General features: G+C 46.7%; 1 protein-coding gene across 4 annotated transcripts in view; it reads left to right on the plus strand.

Annotated features, from left to right (window-relative positions):
* The window catches only part of ANO2 (anoctamin 2), a 343823-nt gene that overhangs the window by 55089 nt on the left and 266265 nt on the right, over positions 1-22469 (plus strand). Inside the window, exon 1 of one of the 4 annotated variants that reach the window (XM_035707318.2) lies at positions 3889-3912. The exons of the other annotated variants lie outside the window; for them this stretch is intronic. Coding sequence (XP_035563211.1) covers positions 3901-3912 — 12 coding nt within the window. The 5' untranslated portion in view covers positions 3889-3900. Of the gene's footprint in view, positions 1-3888; positions 3913-22469 lie in introns of those variants that run through there. 4 annotated transcript variants of the gene reach the window in all.

The raw sequence follows: 22469 nt of genomic DNA on the forward strand, positions 1-22469 counted from the left end.
TTCGGCGAGGTGGAAGCACCCTCCCAAAGCAGGCTGGACACCCTCACCTGGCTCTCAGGAAGTTTCCTGGCTTGTGTGTTGATATTGCCTGTTCACCACCTCTGGAATGGTGCAGAAAGTGTGGGCTGCCCTGGGTGAGGATAGAGATGGCCTCCGGGTCTCAGTGACCCCACCTTGCCATCAAGCTGTGATTGCTTTTCATCAGGAGGTATTTGCAATTAGAGCAGCAGGAAGGAGGGGTAGGGTGGGGTGGGTTGGGCAGGACAGGTTCTCAGGTATGCATCTGGCTGGCATTCATATTGTCTGCACACGAGGCTGCTCAGGGAGACAAGGTGAAGATGACACTTGTGAAACTGGAGCTTCTCTCATGTTCAGAACAGATGCCAGTGATTTCATCCTCTGCTCTCATGAATTTTACAATGTCCTTGTGGTGGCAGCTACAGAATCACTGTCCATCTTGGCTGTGAGCAAGTGTTGCTGGGCACCCTGACTGGTGAGAGGCCTGGATTCAGAATGCCCTTCCCTAGGGGCTCTTGGATGGCTCAGTTGGTTGAGTGTCTCTTGATTCGACTCAGGGCGTGATCTCAGGCGTGAGATCGAGCCCTGCATCGAGCTCTATGCTCAGTTGGGATTCTTCTTCTTGCCCCTCACCCCACTCACACACTTCCTCACTCACTCTCTAAATAAAATAAAATAAACACATAAATAAACACACATACACACACACATACACCCTCCCCCCCCAAGCCAGAACACCCTTCACCCTTCCCTTTATTGACTGTCGGTTAGGCCATAGATTGTCAAGTTCAGTGTTTAGGGTCTGGATATAGATGACTAGGGTTTATTAGCTCCATTTTTTACCAGCTGTGTGACCTTGGGCCGCATTTTAAACTGTTCTGTGCCTCTTTTTCTTTCTCTGACAAATGGTGGTCGTAATATAACCTCACCAGGGCTGTGAGAAGTATAAGTCAGCGCAGGGTTTAGAGAAGTGTCTGCCACTCATGGGTTGACATTCAGAGAGAGGAATCTTGTGATTTTTTTCCTGGGCCGATGTGGTGCACTCACGTTTATAAGATTTACAGCCTCAACCAAATTTCCCCATGTAGGCACAGGGTTACAGAGCTCAAACATTTTGCCTAGGTAAAAGGCCGTGGTCAATCAATGTTTGCCATTATAATTATTTATTATAAATACTTGGCATCATTTAAAGTGCAATAATAAAAAAAAGATATCAGAGCTAGAAATGACCTGTGATATTAGTCACTGTATCCAGCCTCCTGCTTCTATGGGGCAAGGTGATGTGTCTTGCCAAGGCCCTGATTCGGGCAGTAGGAAAGCAGGAGCTTGAAGTGAGGACCTGAGCTCCCAGCCCAGGGCTCGCACTGCTTCTCCGCAGGGCTGTCTTCTCCAAATTCAAAGAGAGTCCTGCAGAACAGCCAGAGATCCAACAGCTAAGCAGACATCTGCACATACAAGGCTACTCAAGTCTTTGTGCTATTTCCAGTTGACAGTGTTGATGACTGAGCAAGAGAAATTACTCAGGATGCACGTGAAACGAACTGCTAAGTGACGTTTCCGTGAGTGTGCAGAGTGGCTGTAAGTTTATGAGTAAGCTCTGGGGCAGAGGGCTTCCCCAGGTCTGGCTCATCCATACAGTAGGTGGACCTACCCCTGGGGTGTGTGCGTCTTCTTCCTGGGGTGGACTGCGCTGGAGTCAGAGTGGGCTGTGTATGAGCCTCAGATATTTAGCTGATCTCCATTTTCAGCACCCAGCTGCTGACAGGAAGCCAGGGAAGGGGGAAGCCAGCCGCTCTGAGATTGGAGGTCGATGCACAGGCGGTGGCCTCCGTGGTTTTCAGCAGGGTGTGTGCTAGGGACCTGACACTCCTTGGTAATAAGGGGATCCTGTGGACCTCTAGCAGGGAAGCCACAAGGAGATGCCTCTGCCCATGTGCACCCTCCCTGTGCTCTCCTGCCTCCCCTTCCAGCTCTTAACCTCACCATCTTCTAGAGAATTTTCCTTTTGCCTATTGTCTCTCTGGTGGACAGCCCTGAGTGGCTCTGAAGATCGCAGTACTATAGCCCCTGACCCCAGTGGAAGCAAAGTCATGGCCTTTTCCTTGGGACCTGTGTTTGCTGCTGGACTTTGCGTCAGGAAAACAAAGACGGCTCTGTTTGGGGATGTGGGCGACCAGGCGCTCTCCTTTCTCCTTCCTGTTCTCTAATTGTTCTCTTAGACCACCCAGCTAATGCCTCTCTTAGCTTTGATGTTGGTTTCCTCTGAAGCTTGGAAAAGAAGACCTGTCACATGGCTAGGCTAGCTCTGGCCACCAGTCCCTCTGATGTCTGACCAAGCTGTGAATGTCCTCTGTCCTCTGTCCAGCCAGTGGGCCAGGTCCCGAAGCTGGCATGGTCCCTGCTCCATGCCTGTGGGGAGGAGTGCAGATCCTGGCCTTGCCGTTTGAAGGTATGATTAAGGGCCATGGCTCTTCAAATGCCCTTCCATAAGAAGTGGAGAAGATCTAGCACAGTAGGTTTCTCAAGTCAAGTGGTCCCAGGAAATAACTCCAAATTTGAGTTTCCCATTTGTAAAATGCAGACCACAGCCTCGTGGGGTCCATCCACCTCCTTCTAGTGAACCTGGATCCCTGATGGAAGCTTGAGTTGGGGAGAGGCATTATTTCTTTCAGACCAAAGGAGAAGTGATAGATTATACTGACTGAGGAGATGCAGGTCAGGGTCTACTGGGATTGCTGTCATAAAGTCTCTGTCTCAGCCTAGAGATGTTTTTGCCTATTCCTTTCCTTCCCACTCTTAAAGACCCCTGAAGAAAAGGCAGCACGTTTGTACTTAGTGCCATCCAGCCTTCCTCTTTCACTAGTGGTTTACATTTTGAAATCTCTTTCTGGGCCTCCCCAGCCACCCACCTCTAACTATAGCCAGAAAGAGTTAATTCGATTCTTGGCCACTGCCAGGAAGTCTCAATTTGCCAGCAGAGTCAGCCCAGGATGAGCATTATTGAAATTGCTAATTTATTTCTATAGCTTCGGTCTCCAGCCTGGAATGGAACAATGAGACCCAAAGTGTTCCAGACACATTGTTTGTTTAATAAAGGAACATTCTTCCAGCTGAACTGTATGGCTGTTGGATTTTCTGGTTTGATTGGTTACCCTCGTAAGCAGTTTGGATTTCTCTTGTTAGAGTTCATGGGGGTAGGGGACTGAGGGGTCCATGAGCCCCTCTAATTATTATATCATTATTCCCCTGGCCCTGGCCTCTTACCTTGTCAAAAGGTTTGACTTCTGTAACATTGTCCTGCACCCGGAGAATTGGTTAAAGCTGTAAATCTCACAAAAATGAGTGTGCTATATGGCCCCAGGAGAAATTACAGGATTGCCCTTTCTGAATTTCAACCCCTTTGGCTTTGAGAAGGCTGTTGATTTTATTATTGATCATTGAGTTTGATCTGATGCATTTCACAGAGACTTGGCTCTGTGGTTATGCTGTTGGCTCCAGGGGCAGCAGCTAGGCTGATGACGAGTTTTTCCGTTCCCCCCGCCAGATGCAAGAGGTGGTAGGGTAAGACGCAAAACTACTCCTCCCTTCCTTCTGGCAAGTCTGATTTGGATGCATGCATATGTGGGTTTCTTTATGTTACTGATGGCGTGCGTTAAATATTACTCTTGACATACTGCCAGACGCAGGGGGATAGATGGAATGACCTTTGGAAGACCCTTCTTGGTAAAATAGCTATGAATTTTTTTCTTGTTATTCTATGGGCTGGACATTTCTTTTTATTTCTGTAGATGTAGGTAGATGGACTATATGACAGCCTGGAATGGATGCCCTGAGGTCACCTTTGTCTCTCTGGTCTGGAAAAAACCATCACAAATACAACCCATGATGCAGACAGTGAGTTTAGTTGGGGAGGTTGGGCAGTGGTCAGTATGAAGTGCTTCCTTCTATCCATCCATCCACCCACCATTTACCAAATGTCTGCTGAATTTTGGGAACTATGGTAATGTGCTCTATATTATTTAACTTTGTTTAATATTTCTATTCAGTGAAATCAGAGATAGTTTCAACTGTTTTTACTTGATCTTTTTTTGCATTTGACACAGTTGACCACTTCTGACTTGGTGTTTTTCTCTTCCGAAGGTTTCCAGGGTCGTAACCTGATTTGTCCCTACATTTGCTGTGCTTCTCTGGGCATCCTTATTCCTTCTCATGTGCTCCCTCCCCCTTATATTCCGTCTGTGCAGCAGTGTTCTCAGGTTCTATCTTCAGCTCCTTTCCTCCTTTTCCCTTTACCCTTCTCTCTTTTTTTATAATAAATTTATCTTTTATTGGTGTTTAATTTACCAACATACAGAATAACACCCAGTGCTCATCCCTTTACCCTTCTCTTCAAACTCTCTGGACAGTTTTGCTGATGGCACCATGGCCGGGTTACTATTTACATGCATATGATGACTCTCAGATGCTTTTTTTAAAAAAAAATATTTATTTATTTATTTATTCATGAAAAACACACAGAGAGAAGCAGAGATATAGGGGGAGAAGCAGGCTCCTCACAGGGAGCCCAATGCAGGACTCCATCCCAGGACCCCGGAATCACGCCCTGAGCTGAAGGTGGATGCTCATTCGCTGAGCCACCCAGGCGTCCCAACTCTCAGATGTTCGTATATGACCTCTGCCATGTGCTTCAGGCTCCTCTGCCTGTCTCTTGGCCACACATACCTGGATGTCCAGGAAGATCTCAAACTCAGCATGTTCATAGTTGAACTCAGCATCTTCTCTGTCAATCTCATATCTTCTTGATTCTGTATCTTGAGGGTTGTCTTAACCATTCTCCTTCTCAACCATGCCAGAATCTGGGAGCCATCAATGTCTCCCTTCCGATTTCATTGATGTGGAGACCAAGTCATGTCCGTCTTTTTTCCTCTGTTTCCACCTGTCCTTCTCCAAAGCCACCACCCCAATTCCAGCACTCAGTATCCCCCCTTCCATTATTACAGTATCTCTTAACTGGCCCCTAGATTGTGCCCTCCTAACCATCTTCATACTGTATTCGGATGGCCTCTCTCCATGCAAATCAGATCAAGTCAGTCCCTTATTTAAAATCTTGCAGTGGCTTCCAAGCACCTGAGATCATATTCACACTCCTTATGCGTGCTGTAGCAGGTTGCTGTGATTAGCCTCTTGCCCAGGAAGGTCTCTTCAACTTACTTGACCCCAGACACACACCTGAGGCTCCAGTCACCCCAAACCACTTGCTGTGTGGCTTCTTGCCTCCACAGTTTGTCCATGCTCTTCCATCCTCCTGGTGTGACCTTTCGTCCCCTGAGAAATGGGTCTCAGGTCATGCCTGTTCTCTTCTGTGAGGCCAACCTTGACCCCCTACGTTTCTTCCCTCCCTCTTCTATTCCAGCTTGCATAATGATTTATTTTCATGTCTGTTTCCCCACCAGACACAGAGCTCCACAAGTGTAGGGATGGCCTTAGTCCTGTAACCCTGGTGATTCATACAAGTCTTGTACCCTGAGAGAGCTCATTAGATATTTATGCCCCTAAGATTATTTTTCTTCTTCTGATCTATATCTGAGCAACAGATATCTCATCACTTGTCTGGTTAGACTTTTTCTGTCTTACCATGTCGAAAATCCACCAGAAGCCATGAGAACTTCTGAAGTTAGTTTTGTTTCTCATGTTGGGTACAGTCAGCTTTTATTATCCACTTTCTTCCCTCCAATCAGATGTTAAGCCTGACCTGAGTAGAACAGGATTAGCAATCTGCTTCAAGATGAAATCTTAGAAGGAACACCTTTGCTCCCTGCTCCACTTCCCATAGAAAACTGAAATCTTAATGAAGTTAATGGGTAGTGAGTTCCTCCAGAGGAGTTCTGAGTCTCAATGTCACCTGCCCTGGCTTCTCTAAGTAACAGAATACACATTTTCACCAAGGTTGTGTGTCCGTATAGGATGCTATATAAGTCAGTGGGAATCTGATGTTCCCATCAATCTGTCGGTTCATTTGGGGATTGTTGTCTAGCTCCGTTGCTGTTGGGTACTTCTTTCTATGCTGCGTGGACTGAGCTTAAGAGGAAGTCCATTATGTTAATATTCAGGGCAGTTGAGTGTTTGGGACACACTTACTAGTATCTGAGTGTTGTGCTGGGGCTGGTAATACAGTGGGGAGCAGAACTGGTCCCTGCCCAGCAGGGCAGTGTCATATGATGGAAAGACATTAAAGTTACGTGGATCTGAGTGTAAATCTTGATTACACCACTTCTTACTATGTGGTCCTGAACAAGTTACTCAACCTTTTTGAGCTTCGGGGTTTCTTTACTTATAAATTGAGGATTATTCTACCTCCTTTATGGTCTTGTTGTAAGTATTAGAATGTACATCAGACATTCTTTGGTAGGTACAGTGCTTTCCACTTAAGAGAGACTCATAATGACTGTCCACTGTTACAGTAGTGATTATAGTAAAATATAAAACTCAGATTCTCTGGTCTGCTTTAGTTGATCATAATAGCTAAAATTTATAAGGTTTGTCCCCTAACACAGACTCTGTTCTCAGGGCTGTCCATGTATTAATGCACTAAATCTTTATGATACTTTTTATTTTGTCGGAGGGGAGACTGAGGCACAGGGAAGTTAAATAACCTGTCCAAGGTCACATAGCTGGTGAATGGTTGCTGGCAGACTCTGACCCAGGCTGTCTGGCTTCATATTGTGTCTTCTTCTTCTTCTTCTTCTTCTTCTTCTTCTTCTTCTTCTTCTTCTTCTTCTTCTTCTTCTTCTTCTTCTTCTTCTTTCTTCTTCTTCTTCTTCTTCTTCTTCTTCTTCTTCTTCTTTCTTCTTTCTTCTTCTTCTTTCTTCTTCTTTTCTTCTTCTTCTCTTTTTAAAGATTTTATTTATTTATTTGAGAGATATAAGGATAGCAACAGAGATAGAGAAAGAGAACATGAGTGGGGAGGAGAGGGAGAAGCAGGCTCCCCGCTGAGCAAGGAGCCTGACATGGGGCTTGATCCCAGGACCCTGGGATCACAACCTGAGCTGAAGGCAGATGCTTAACCGACTGAGCCACCCAGGTGCCCTCTATCTTGTATGCTCCTAAGCTCCATATTTTACTGCCTCTCCATGAAGTGCTTATTAGTCTCATAGTATTTCCAAGTCAGTATTTCCAAGTTAGTAACTGTATTTGTTTGTTCAGGCTGCCATCATAAATTACCCTGAACTTCTTGGCTGACGACAACAGGAGTTTTTGCTCACAGTTCCAGAGGCCAGAGTCCACAGACAGTCAAGGTGTCAGCAGGATTGGTAGCTTCTGGAGGCCCTGAAGGAGACTTGGCCCATGGCCCTCCCCTGGCTTCTGGTGGTTGCCAGCAATTCACGGCTATCCTTGGCTCGTGGCCACATCACTCCAGTCCCTGCCCCTGTCTTCGTGTGGCTTTTTTCTCTTGGTGTCCCTTTCTTTTCTTCTAAGGCCACCAGTCAGTGGATTTAGGGCCTGCCCTAACCCAGTAGGACATCATCTTCACTGATTATATCTGCAGTGGCCTCTTTCTGGGGTTCAAGGTGGATGTGAATATTTAGATGTTACTATTCAACTCACTGTAATAACCATTTTCTCTTTAAAATGGGAAGTGACAAAGGAATGTTTATTTACTACCTTATTCCAAAAGGCAGGCAAAAGAATTCAAACGATGCTCTGAGAACCTGATTGTATTTTAGACCATGATTCTTTTTTTTTTTTAATATTTAAGTTATAGTTAGTTAACATACAGTGTCGTATTAGCTTCAGGGATACAGTATAGTGACTCAGCACTTGTATATAACACCTGATGCTCATCCCTAATCCCCATCACCTCCCCTCTGGGAACCCCCCCCCCCAGTTTATTCTTTATAGTTAAGGGTCTGTTTCTTGGTTTTCCACCCCCTGCTCTCTTTTGGGGGGCACACGGACAGACAGCGAACTAAGAAGGATATTTACTTCTTCCTCAGGTGGCCATGGCCCTGCCCAAGCCAAATACCATGATCCCTCACCCATACTCTTGCCCTGGCCTTCTCTGTAATCAAACCCCTTCATCCATTTCTCATTGGCTGTGGCCTTGAGTTTCTCTATTTTTCTCATGTTTCTCCTCCGAATGATCTCTGATTTGTCTGTCCCTCTGCCCCCTTGAGATGCATCAGTGAGAATAGAGTCTTCTCTGTCATTCTGTATGTGGCCTCTGTCATATGAACTTTTTGTGGCGCCCTCATCATGTTGAAGCCCTGGGACCGGTTCTGATTACTGCTGTGATTTGGAGCAAGTCAGAGCCTCTCTGAGCTCAGGCTGATCTTTCATAGAATGGGGGACATTATACTCTATTGCAAGGATATCCTGAGTCAAGTGGCTTGATGGGTCTGGATGGTATTTCTTACCTGTGCAGCATAAGGAATGTAGTAGTGGTGGATATTGGGCCTGTGCTACAGGTTCAGATGAAAGGCACTGGAGACTTCCACAGATGTCTGCCTTCTATGGTTGATCCCAGTCCCTGGAGAGCTAGCAGTTGGAAGCGTAGGAGGGGGTGGAGGAATGGATCCAGGAGGCAGAGTGTCTGGTCCAAACTTTTGATCAGGAGGTGCGCCCTTTGATGTAGCAGAAAAGAGTTCCCTCCAAGAGCTGTGCTGAGGCCAGCAGGCCAATTGCCTTCCCCCTGTGTTCCCTGGCAGGCACGGTACAAACTTGTGTGGCAGGGTTTCGGCTCTGGGCCACCCTCCCATTGGGGCTCATCTACCTCTTGATATCTCAGGGGTCTGTCCTAGTGATGATCTCCCTAGGTCATGAGATGTGCAACCTGTGCCATCATATCAGAACAGTAATGGGACAAGCGTTTATTGGATATATGTATGTAGTATATATAAGGCACAGTATTAGACTGGGATTCAATAGTTGAAAGACACAAAGCCAGCCTTCAAGTAGACAATCACTGTAATTAGAGAAGGACCAAGGTGGAGGTGTATCTATCAGTAAATCCTATCCTAGATTAGCGGTTGGCAGGCTGATCAGCAGACCAAACCTGTAACTGTACTATACCTGCATAGTTACTGCACCAGTTACTTTTGTGAATATAATTGTACTGGCATTTGGCTATACTCATTTATTTGTGTATTGTCTATGACTGCTTTTGCAGGTCAGCAGCAGAGTTGAGTAGTTACGACAAAGACCATATGGCCTGCAGAGTGTTAAAATATTGACTGTCTACTCTTTTACAGAAAATGTTTGCTGCTCCCATCCTAGATGACAGGTCATCAGGCGAGAGTTCAAAAAAAAAAAAAAAAAGATAAAGAAAAAGAAAAAGACATGGACCCTATTCTCAAGATATTTCTGGAGTTTTTGTCTATGCATCTCACACAGAATTCAGGGGAAGGTGAACTGGAGCAGCTGGCTGGGGGAGAGCCCGGGAGCCAGGAGTGAGGTTTTTGACTGGGAAGCAAGTGGTCAGAAAGCAGGGCAGGTGTGCAGAAGGCCTGAAGGGTTGGGAGGTGGCTGTGTGTGCACAGGTGCACCCCAGAGCCAAGCAAAGACAGGAGGCTGCAACAATAGAGGATTGCATGGACCTAAGGACATGCTGTAGTGACAAAGGTGACTCAGTGTAAAGCACCAAAGCAGCACATGACCCTGGGTGGGTCCTAACACATCATCTACCCCCATCATTCATTGCATTCATTGCACAAGGGAAGAGAAGTGAAGGGAACAGAGGTGGCTCCTGTAAGCTCACCTAGCTAGTGAACAGCAGGTCAGTTGGAAGTCTTGTCTTTCTCTGCCAGTTGTGATTTGAGCCCCTGGACACTCACCCTGTGACCTGGCTCTTTATGAGAAAGGTCTAGGAAACGCAAGGTTTTCCCCCAGAAGCCCCTCTCTCTCAACTTTTCTGTAGCTCTCAGACTTCCAGTCCTCTGTCCTAGCCTCTTGGGAGGTTACCCAGTCTGTAAGCTGCTCGAAGGCAGAGTCTGGGCAGGGCTTCTCTCTGTGAGCCCCTCTGGTTCAGACTGGGGTCTCCATGGATGTGTGCGAAAACAAGGAGCCTCAAGGCCTTTATCCCCATCTTCCCACAGGTGGGGCAAAGTCCGGGTTTCTGGGGGCATCCCTTGGTTGGGATGGGAGCTGGGCCATGTTACTTCCTACTTCACAGCTGTAGCTGGTGTCACTGGGGCTGAGAGGGCTCTCAAGAAGGCTGTGAGGCTGTCGCTGAGGCCTGACCGGCTTTCTAGCTCCCCTCGCGTTTTCACACGTGCTCTGGCCACCTTTCCTCCAGATCACTTTGCCACCCCTGAACAAGGAGCTTCTTGAAACACTGACTGTCTCCCAAGAAGTCTCATCAGCCCTGGGAGGATGTAGTTGGGATGCCATGAATCTTCGGTGATTGACAGAAACACCTCATCTGTCCCAATGTGTTGACGGAGTGGCTGGAAACACAGCCAGAGATGAGGCTCCAGCTCGGTCCTGCCCCTAATCAATGGGACCTGCTCCTCCCAGCCTCCTTTCAGTCTTTGAGCAGACTCCCCTTGGCTCCCCTAGCTTGCTGGATGGGCGCCAGCCACAGTCCCTCCAGCGAGGCCCTGGTGGGTCAGGGATGTGGGTGGGGAACTGAGCATAGCAGGCATGTGGCGCAGAGTGAGTTGGACAGTGTTTGCCCACATAGTCCCAGATTTGTCATCCGTATAGCAATGGAATTGTTGTCCAGAGTCAGAGGCTCAGCTGGGATAGAGCTGGAGAACACAGGCCAGATTTCAGGAGCCTGGGGACACCAGGTGTCATGAGAGAGACAAAGAAAACTGCTTTAGGCGCTTACAGGCAACACCTCCACAGTTCTGACCCTGGCAGGGTCTCTACCCAATTCAGTCCTCACCCCCTCTCTTTCAGCCCCCTTTGCTGGTCTTATTTATTTCCAGCAATGTAGATGCTGGTCACACATAGTAGCCATGCCCAAGTCATCAAATATTGAGAAAAAGAAAAGAGCTAAATGCAAATAGTACTCTGTCACTGAAGGAGATGACAAAGATGTGCATCTGCCTCGTGTGCGCCCTTGGCTGGGGTTTCCCACAGCTCCCCCCATCAGCTCTTCACCTGAAGAATGAAGGATGCCATTTCTTCCATTCTGTGAGCCAGGGCTCTGAGTAGTTAGATGATCCGCTAAAGTCATTCAGAAGGAACAGTAGGACTGTCAGTATCTCTTCATGTCTCCTCCCGGGACCAGCATGCTTTTCCTGGGGAAGCACTCTTTAGGAAGCATTTCCAGGGTCCTGACAGGGCTGGCCCTCCCTGTGGGCAAAAATGGAGATGTAGGCAGCATGATTTTTAAAGAACTGAGAGAATTCTCATACCAGAAAAGCTTCCCTTTTAAAGTGTACAATCCAGTTGTTTTTACTATATTCGCAAAAATGTGTAATCACCAGGTGGGTGGAAGGATTTGAGCCTTTTCAGAGATACCCTTAGATGTCCATCCTCTCCCCCATCACCCTCCTCATGGGCCTTGGCGTCTGCTGTGAGTCCTGGGTGGGAGGAAGCGTTCAAGCCCCTGTCACAGTTCTGCTGTGTGGGACTGGATCTTCCTCAGCCTTTAGCACCTCAACGAGTTGCCTCGTCATCAACTGATGAACATAGTCTTTTGGTTGTCTCACAGTGCGGGAACACGACATTAGATTATGAGCTTCTTCAGGACATCCTGGACCTGCCTTAGCTGGAAAAGTTGTGGGTGAAGTGACAGGTGAGCCAGAATGAGGGAACTTTCCGAGCAACACAGAAGCAGGTGGAGGGTCCCATGGAGTGCTCTCTGAAATGGCTGTACATCAAGAGAGGGACAACTGCAGACCTATCTTATTCCGACTTCCTTAACCTGGACCTTGTGAAAGCTGGTGGACATTCTGAGACTAGTCTCTGGACTGCTTCTCTGATGTTCTTGGTTGCAGGATAAATAAAAGGAGCTTAGAAAATTGTATATCTCCAGCTTTCTCTGGTTTCCAGAACATCCATGAAGCTTCCTGAGTGTGGCCTGTGTGCAAAGCTTATGAAGGACTCGAGTGGGATGTGTTGGGCTTTCCAGCCTGCCATGGCCTCTTTGTAGGCTAAGACTTAGGAGTTCTGGGTTCTTTCACTATCCACTAGTAGGTTCTGCATTCCTTCATTGGTCTGTGTGGAGTGAACTGTTTGGAGAGCTGACTCTACCATAGGCACCAAACTAGGTATCTTCATGCTTGAGCAAGGCATGGACCCAGTTTTAAGAAATTGTCACTTTGTTTGATCCTTTAACAAATACAGATATTCCCAGGAGGCATTCTGCTTTGGCTTGCTAGTCACCGACAACTTGTGTAGATGAGTTTTCTCGATTCTATTCTCAAGAGCCGGTTTCCTTTGGGGCACTGGAAAAGACACTAAGTGCTCCTGTCCTCTCTCTGGTTATTTTCCTATGGGTCAGCATCCAGAGTTAAGACTGAGGCCACAGCTAGTCCATCTGGCATCTTTGTGCCAATTAGAAAAAGGTCTCCCTTCCTCAAGGTGCTTTATTTCCATTTAAAAAATTGTTTTAATATGATGATTTTGTTAGATCAAGACATCTGACTGCCATGTGTCATCAAACTATGAACTCTAAGATAACCTCTCTATGGTTGGGACCCCCTTAATGAGACCAGCTTTGTGCAGTACGTGACCTGCACAACTGCACAGGATCAGCTTGGTTAGGATAAGTACTAGAGTTGAATAAGTATTCTTGCTGGCTGAGGACTGCTGCATTTTTCATCCTGGAGAAGGCTGCCTCATCCTGAGTTGGATCTTTGATCCTTTCAAGCTTTAGAATATGAGAACAGGGATGGGAGCCTTGGGGAAAGAAGACAGAAGAAATATAGTACTGTTTAGGTGGTGATAGTTTCTGTGACTCTGTGCTGGCGCTCACTCCTGGGAGGATGGGGCTTTGCAGCCCATCAAATTACTTTTGTGGTAGAATGACTGAAAGGCCAGTGCTTTGGGATGAATTGCTAAGAAAACTCCTAGCTTTCATGAAGTAAGAGATCTTTCAGTGTGAGGGGACCTTCTGAGTTCAATCTTATCATTGAAAGCAGAGGCCCAGGGAGGCTCAGGTGTGACACCCCTAAGGTACCAGAGATGGGAAGTGCTGGCATCGGGACCTGGGGCTCTGCATCACCAGCTCATGCCTTGTCTCTCCCACTGCTCACCCCCGGGAGTGAGCAGTGTTGGAATACTGTGGGTTCACATGAGCGGGAAAGACCGTGGGCTCGCTTTCTGCACAGACCCACAATAGTGGCGAATCCTGTTGGCTCAGAATGTAATGAACCTGCTATGCAGAGAAACACCTCCGTCCCACCCGCTTCTCAGAGGGAGATTGTTCAGCACTTTGGGCTTTTAACTTGCCCCTCCTGTTGTTCCCCGATGCCAAAGTAAGCCAAGCCTCAAAGCAAGTTCAACATTTGCTTCTTTTATCCCTTAAAACACACGTGTTTAGTGAAAACTGTGATATTCTTGGATTTAATGAGGGGCTCCTGCCTTTCTTCTAAGAGCCTCACTTGCCAAAGGCCCCCGGCAGCAGTTTGACTTCTCTGCAGCGCCTCATTCAAGCGCCCAGAGAATGAGCTGTACCTTATTCTCCTGATCGGTGTTGAGTGGGATGATGAATTATGAAGTTTTGAGCGAAAAGGGGGCAAATAGCTCAGGGAAACCCCTGTAGTTTTGAGAAGCCACTGCCTTGTTACAGCCAAATCAGAAGAGTCATCGTCAACTGAGGTGGAGAGGTAGGGGTAGGTGTCCACTTAATTGTGTTCCCCAGACCATTTTTCGTCCTCTTTTCCCTGACCCTGAGTGACCTCTGGTTTGTGTTTTGGCCTGAATAAGGGTGAAACAGACAATGTGTATTTGATTCTGGACACGATGCACTAGACTAATTGCACCAAGGTAGAGGTGTCTGGAGATAGAGACAGAGGAGCCTCAGAAATCATCTTGACCCGTAAAGGGTTAAGGAGTGCAAGTCTTCTCTTCCTTGTGTTGTTTGGGATAATGTCACTCCCCTCTCCCTCTTTTTGTTGAAAACCTACTATGGGCTTAGCTCAAGGCAACGCCAGGAGGAACCAGTGAGCCTCAGAGCTGGGTTTTGGTCACCCTGAAGGTAAGGGAATCAGAGATGTCCACAATCAGACCCGGTGCTGCATGCCACAGATGAGTGACAAGTGAGGACACTGGTCTCACTTGCTTTAGGAGTCCGGAAGGACTTCTTGGAGAAGGTGTGACTCCAGTGAGAGGCTTGCCTTTGGAAGTAAGCCTCTGGGCACTGAGGGAGGCACTTGATGGGATGAGCCCTGGGTGTTATATATGTTGGCAAATTGAACTCCAATAAAAAAATATACAAAAAAAAAAAAAAAAAAAAGAAAAGAAAAAGGAAATGAGCCTCACAGAATGCCTCATGGCCCAGCCAGGTGGTGGGATGCAGGGCACCAGCTCAGCCGGCATCAGCACCTTCTCCATGTGGCCCTCACCATGAGGCTTCCATCAGTCCCTTGTCACTTACCTCTTGCTGCCCATTCTCCCACTTGCCACCTGTCACCACTGCCCCTAAGTCCTCATCTCCTCTCCCAGCTTTTCCCAGCTCCTCTCTCCTCGCTGTTTCTGATTACTCCCCCCAGTTGGTTACTTGCATTCTTCTGCATTGAATCTCATTTCGTTATTTCCTGTCCCATATTTTCTAAACTCCCCAGGTCCCTTCTCATTTATTTCCCCATCCTCTCTGGTGCTGTTTGTAGTGCCGCCCACTTTGTTATCTGTAGATTTAGTTAGCAGGGCTGATGACCCCTTCTCTTCCCGACCAGAGGCTACGGGGAGGGACAGGTGATCTTAGGCAGGGCCAGCTTGATGGCAGTGTGTGTGCATGCACACGCAGGGTTATGGCTGTGGAAAAGCCAATTTTGGCTGCACGGAGAGGACATATTCCAAACTGGGCTCTCGCTTCATATAGGGGAAAAAAAATGCCCCAGGAGCCAGGTTTTTCTGGGAAAAAAGGGAGGATGCTGGAAACTGGATTGCACAGACCCCCTCTATTTGAATTCCTCTGGCCCTCAGACACCATCTGCAGAATCCAATTACTGTTAGCATTGAACACCTATTATGTGCTAGGCATGGTGCTAGATTCCTTTCTTGTATCACTGCTGGTCTTCATAAGTGCTCTGTGAGGTCACTGCTTTTTTGGATTATTATTTTTCTGTTTTACCAATAAGAAAAATGTGTCCCAGAGAAACTACATACCATATCCATGGTCACACAGGGCTGTAGGGAAAAGCTGAGATGTTAGGCTCTCTGAACTCTTCCTTAAATGTACCCTGCTTCTCCAAGACCACATCTACTTTATTCTCTGGCCCCCAAACCACTCTAGGCTAATGAATTATTTTCATAGCACTCTTGGAAGGTGGGCTAATTCTGGATATTTTTGGAAGCCCCACAAATAATCAACTCTTCTATTCTTTTTAATCATGATAGTGATGGGTCTTTTCTGACAATCTTTGATCAGCTCACTATTAGATCCAAGATCTAGATCTTAGCTATTTTAATAGCCTTTATTCATAAGTTAATCTTTTCAAGATCTCCCTTAATGCCTCTCAAGTCTGGATCTTGTTGGGTGTGGGCAGGAAACTGGTGTGATAGATCTATGGGCAGCACCCTGGTTTTCAACTGTAGGTCTCTAAGCTCTAGGGTAGCAATTCTCGCTAGAGCACTGTATATTTTAGGAAAGAGAATTTTCCTTGTGTGGGACTTTCCAAAACATGGAAGCATATTTGGCATCCCTTCCTCCATCCACAAAACGACCATGGTGCTCCCCAGTCATTGTGACAATCAGAAGCTTTCACCCATTTCCGGGGCGAATGGTACAACTCTTGTAGTTTGCATAAAGGTGACACAGAGACTGTCTCAGGACCAAAGATGGCTGAGCAGGTGAAGTTCTGGTCCTCCAGAGCTCAATAGGACTGCCCCTTGAAATATTTGGCTTGAGGAAAGGGCTCTTTAGCTGAATAAAGCATATGACTAGTGTTGTAGAAGGCTTTATAGCTTCTTTGTACGTGTTTAAAGTCTACCTGCCTCTCTATATAAGAGATCTGTTATAAAGGATGAATGGCCCTTAGAATAAAGAGCCAGAGCCCTGCCTTTAAGCAATCTTCCTTTGACCTGCAGAAGGTCACAGTGGCACATGGGAAGTTTGCACCTTATTCTGTTGACCACAGCCTAGACTAGCTGTGGAGCAGATGGACAGTCCCTGCCCATCTATTGTATTTCTTGGACTCACTGGCAAATGGGAAGAACTTCCCAACTTGAGCTCTGCTCAGAAGAGGAAGGCATTTTCTCAGGGGTACTCTTGTTATTCTTTGTCCTACTGAAGATCTAATGAACGTAGGTGACCGTACGGGGTTGATCCATCCAGGTTGCTGTTGTGAAGTTCATGGACAGCAGTAACACAGAGTGGGCAGTGTGATCAGCACAGGCCACATCTCAGCCCTCTGGCTCCCTGGCTTCCACCCTACTTCAGGTGGGCTGGGCTCCGCACCCTGCATGCATTCCTCCTTGCATCTTTGTCTGCCTGTCCCTTCTCTTCAGGCCACCCACAACCCTTTTGTATCTGTCAATCCCATCATACAGTGTTCAGAGTAAAACTCACATTCCCTGTCCTCCCATGGCATCCTTTCTGGCTCCCCTAGCCCAGACTCAGCTCTTCCACTGATTTCTTGTATCAGCGAGAACTCTTGGTTGCATGGACAGAAAACCCAACTCAAACTGGCTTAAACAACAAAGAGAATTTATGAGCTCATGTGATCAGAAAGTCCCTAAGTAAATTTGATGAAGTTTGATCCAGCAGCTCAAATGATGTCCCCAAGGTACTCGCTATTTCTCCATCATTTTGCTTAAGCTTCTGAAGGTTCTACTTCTATTTACTCAGTGGTCCCTTGGCTGACCCAGGTCTTCCCTTTATGGAGCAAGTTGACTGCCACTATTCTCCCCAGAGTTCTAACAGAAAGGGAAAGCTGCTCTCTTAGAATCCCTGGCCAAAATTTCTTCAACGTCTTATTGGTTCTGACTGCATTACAAACAGATTCCAGAACCAATTGTTTTGGCCGAGAGGAGGGATATACTGATTGGCTCAGGCTAATTGGGGTCATTCCTGGAGGTGGTGATAGAGTCAGTTCCACTGAAAACATTGGCTGAGATCTAGGAGGACTATTTCTCTCCAAGCAAAATCTGGCAATTATTGATGAGGTAAAGGCAAGAATCCTATGAATAATCACTAGTTGTCTTGTCCATTTGGACATTAATTACCTCCTCATCATGATATTATTCATCTGTTTCATGTGTTAGATATCATTCATCCAGTTTCCAAAGACCCTGAAAGCCACGTGATGGTATATAATAGCTTACATTTCTTCTGTATGCCTTTAGCTCTTAACACATTGCTGAACACACAGTTGTTGCCCAATAAATACTTGCTGAGTTGAAATATGTCGAAATGATTTAATCATAGGAAATAGTGGGGCTATTTCCTAGGGGAGAGGTGAGTCACGGCTAAGAAAAGACAAGGGCATATCTTTGGGAGGGAGAGGAGTTAATTAATGATAGCCTGAAGGTTTTATGCAGGGGTCTCCAGGAGGGAAGAAAAGTATCAAAATCAAAGAATCACATAAGTTTTGAGTTAGGAGGAATATTAACAATAGTGTACTTGTACAGGTAATACAATGGGCTTTTAAATGCCTAGAAATGTTTCTCTCTGAGTGGGACATTTATCCCAGGGGCTAAAGGAAGGAAGGTGAGGAAGGAGGTACTGGGCACTGCTGCCCAAAGGTTTGATGGCAGTTGAATGCAGTGGTACTCATTGCTGATCTGCAGGGTGACCCTAGGATTTATCATCCAATTTGGGGTGTTTTTGTAATGCTACGGTGCTATATGGGATGGGATGATGAGGCAAGGAAAGTAGACAGGGATGGTCCCAGCCCACCCAGGACCTATCGATAGTCCTTGGTCTGGGTCTGTGTCAGCCACCCAACTGGGGGCCCTCTGCCCACCTCCCTTCCCCTGGGCATTGAAAGGCTCACAGCATCCTGCTGGGGGCGAGTGGGAAGCCCACACACGGCTGAGGGCTAGCCTTTTGCAGCATCTGATTCCACTTGCAGGATGTCGACTGTCCAAAATACTTTCACTGTGACAAATAGGAAAGGGCAGCGTTTTCCTCTGGTCTTTCCTCATGGTTCATCCATGACCTTTTCCTGCCCTGTCTGGGGCTTGGCCTGTGTGCCTGAAGCCTGGTCCTCAGCGCCCTTGGCCTGCCTTAGTTTGGGGAGAGGCCCTGGCCTTTCTGTCAACGTCTTAACAGCTTATGGATTCTTATCCTCTCTTTTTATAGAAATTTGGTCCCTGGCTCATGGGTTCTGTTTAGCTCTTTACTGGATACAGTGCAAATTCCCAAGAGAAACTTTCTCTTTTATCTTTGACTTCACTTGGTGTTGTTGAGATACGTGCCAGAAACTATTGCCGTGATGGGCTCAGCTATGATTTCTCTCAGGTAGGACCCAAGAAGTTTAGTAGGATTCCTGTGGAGGTCAAAGGCATATGTTATCTGTCTAAAGGTAGGGCCATGCTCTGTATTTTGATACTGAAAGCAGAGATTTGGCAGTGACTTCCCCTGAGTTCATGCTTAAGAAAATCCTTTTTATATATATGTTATAGTTTGCAGAATACTTTATGTGATCTCATTTGCTTCTGAGATACCATTGGATCAGTATTAAACTCTGAATATATATTTATTTATTTACTAAAAACTAACATATGGCATACTGTTAAATAAATAACATATTGATTTAACATATTTTAATGAAAATTAATGATATTTTCCCAAACAAAAAAATGTGAAAAGTGTGGCATTGTTTTACATTTTTCCTCTAACTTTACTGGGGTGTAACTGATATGTGGTAAACTCCAAATATTTAAAGCATTGAATCTGTTCAGTTCTGACGTATGGCCACACCAGTGAAACTACTATCAGAACTGAGGTAATGAATATATTTATCCGCAAGAGAGTCTGTGCGTGTCTTTGTACCATTTATCCTTTTGTCCTCCAGGTAGTATTAGTTATTACAATTATTTTAACATGGTCTCTGAGTTTCAAGGGCTTTGGTGACTTGTCCTAAGTGGTGCAGCTGTCCTAAGTGACAGAGCTGGGCTCCCAGACTGGGTCCTCAGACCCAAGTACCCACGACCTTCCCACAGCATGTCATATATGGTGAAGATTTTCTTTCATTTCTTCTGCAGGATTTTTGAAGTAGAATGAAGCCCAGAGAACACTTAATCCCACTCTGTTCGTGTGGCACTCCTCCCAGGGTGCCATGCTGCCCTTGGGGGCCTCTGCTCAGGGATTTTGTGGGGCAGCAGGTTCTCTCAGCCCTTGGTATGAAAGAGGGTCTGACTCTTCAGTTTTCCTGGATTCACCCTCATGACTTTATCTACTCCTGAGCTTTGAGTGGGGGTTTTCTGGAGGGCTCCTGTCTGGAGCACAGTGATAGATGATACACAGAGTAGATAGACACTATGGTATGGGTCTAGAGATCATCTCCCTTCTGGGCACCTGTCCATTTTGGTAGCTGATCCCAAGGGGTCCCCTTTCAGCCTTGGGTGTCTTCCCCTTCCAGGAACTTTGGTGATAGCTATTTGCTTTGAAAAAAGGATGAAAAAAGATTGGCTGAATTTTCATTTCTATAGGACCTTGGCTATGTTGTCCCGAGTCTTTGGTTGGGGACTAGGTGAAGCCTTTCCTGTAAGAAAGGACATGCTGTGGGTATTTTTTGGGGCGGTGGTATCTGGGACAGGGCACAGTGGGCATTTGGTCCTGCCCTCTGCCTCTGCTGACCCATTCCCACCTTGGCCTGGAGAGGCCGGGGTTCAAGAGGAGGTTCTATTGCTCTGAGCTGGGGCCTCCCAGGAAAGCAAGCTTTCATCTCTCCTCCTCCAGTCAGGACACTCTTCCCTGTGCTGAATTCTAAGTCTCTGGGTCTCCAGGAAGTCCAGGCAGAGCCTGTTCCCTGACCATAGATTGGAAGGTCCCGATAGCTGAAGGGAGGTTAAACTTTGGTCTTAACAGTGACATAGGAGACCAGGGTGTTCCTCAGACAGAGCGGTTCAAAGAACCTCTCATTTCCTGTTCTCATTTCAAAAGTGTCAGGGCCACACCCCGCCCTCCCCTTTAGTCTGTGACGATGGCTGTCCCGGCCACAGTCTCAGCAGCACACAGTAGAACTCCTCTGACTGTGCACTGTCAGCATGGGGATCTAAGAACATGGGGAGTCACCAGGGGCTTCTCTCAACCTTGCTGTGGGGCCGTACGCCTGTGGTCCCTGCCCATCCAAGGTGAGCTAGGCTGCTGATATCTCAGACGAGTGTGGCCCTGCTTTGTCCGTCTCCATCTTCTACACGTTCATCTCCCCGCCCTCCCTCTGGCAGCCCTGTTCCTGGGCCATGATGTGCTACAGCAGATGTTCTCAGTGCACAGCGGGGCCCGGGACCAGAGTACACTCAAGCGTCTGGGGTCAGCATCGAGGTGGCTTGGCAGGCCTGTGTGGGAAGGAGGCTTGTGGAGTATCGGTTTCCAGTGTTTGGCCAGGGCTGCCTTCCATTCATTCTTGTTTCTCTAGAGGGAGGACGTGGTCTTGCAAAGCCACATGCAGTCTTGGATAACAACAGCAAGACATAAACAATACAGATAATCTCACCAGGAGTGCTTGGCCTCCGGTCCCTGCCAAGGGCCTTGAGAAGTGGCTGGAACACTGGGGAGAGGTGGCTGGGGGTGCAGTTCCCTCTCCCAACGCTGCTCTTCCTGCATCCCTCATTTACCTCCTCTCTTGTGGAGGGAGAGGCTGTGGGATTGCCCTCAGATGGATTGGGAGCCCTTGGGGACGTGTGGTGCCATCCCACTCACGGGCTATGGGACAGACCCTGGTGTCAGGAGCCCTGGGTTTCATTCCTGACTGTTACTAACTAGCTGTATGTCCATGTCCGAGCAATTGAGCCTCCTCTGTTCTAGGTCTTCATTTGTTATTTGGGAAAGATATGTTAACTATTTTTAGAGGCCTCTTTATCTCCAGAGTTCTTTGGTCAAATCAATTTATTCTTTTGAAATTCTCCATGCCCATCAACTGGCCCTGCTTTGAGCTGTCCACACAGGGATGTTGAATGGTATCATGGAAGTCTTGGCAAGTAAAGATACCAGAGACTTTTACATTTGAAATGTTTTTTATTTTCCAAAGTATCCCTGATTCTTTTCCTTATTTTTTATTTTTTTATTTTTTATTTATTTTTTATTTTTTTTTTAAATTTTATTTATTTATTTATTTATTTATGATAGAGAGAGAGAGAGAGGCACAGACACAGGCAGAGGGAGAAGCAGGCTCCATGCACTGGGAGCCCGATGTGGGATTCGATCCCGGGTCTCCAGGATCGCGCCCTGGGCCAAAGGCAGGTGCCAAACCGCTGCGCCACCCAGGGATCCCCTTTTCCTTATTTTTTAATAATAAATTTATTTTTTATTGGTGTTCAATTTGCCAACATACAGAATAACACCCAGTGCTCATCCCGTCAAGTGCCCCCCTCAGTGCCCGTCACCCATTCACCCCCACCCCCCGCCCTCCTCCCCTTCCACCACCCCTAGTTCATTTCCCAGAGTTAGGAGTCTTTATGTTCTGTCTCCCTTTCTGATATTTCCTACCCAATCTTTTCCTTAATGCTACAACACCTTATAAGACCACAAGGCAGAGGGGTTCTAGGTATATGCAGTCCCAGCTCAGTTCAGATTATGGTTTGTGAGCACCAGAATGAATGTGTGCAGATGGGTTAGGCCTCCAGAAAGAGAGAAGTGATCTGCAAATGCAATGAGGACCAGGGCCTACTGATAGTAATGGAGATGCCCTCCTACAAGGTCTTCATAAGATTCCTTGTCAGATGGAATCTTGAATAACGTTAGTTGTTGACCTGAGAAAATGATTCAGAAATGACACTTTTTATTTTTTTATTAATGAAAGACCTACAGAGAGGCAGGCTCCCCACTGGGGAGCCTGAGGCAGGACTCAGTCCCAGCAACAAGGGATCATGACCTGAGCCAAAGGCAGATGCTCAACCACTGAGCCACCCAGGTGCCCCCAGAAATGACACTTAAGAGTAATTGAATCATTCTCTTGAAATAGAACTAGATTTAAATGTGATTGGCCAAAGGTCACCAATTACTTCTGGGCTATTGTAGCCAATTTTTAGAAATAAATCATAGGATCCAAGAAGAACTAACTAGGTATTGGTGCATAGTACAGTTACGATACATACTTACCAAGTATGTACTCTGTGCCAGTACTGTGTTGGCTGCTGAGGACAAAGCAGTCAACAAGATAGACACGTTCTTT

This window comes from Canis lupus, chromosome 27, assembly GCF_003254725.2.
Source record: "Canis lupus dingo isolate Sandy chromosome 27, ASM325472v2, whole genome shotgun sequence".
NCBI classification, from domain to species: domain Eukaryota; kingdom Metazoa; phylum Chordata; class Mammalia; order Carnivora; family Canidae; genus Canis; species Canis lupus.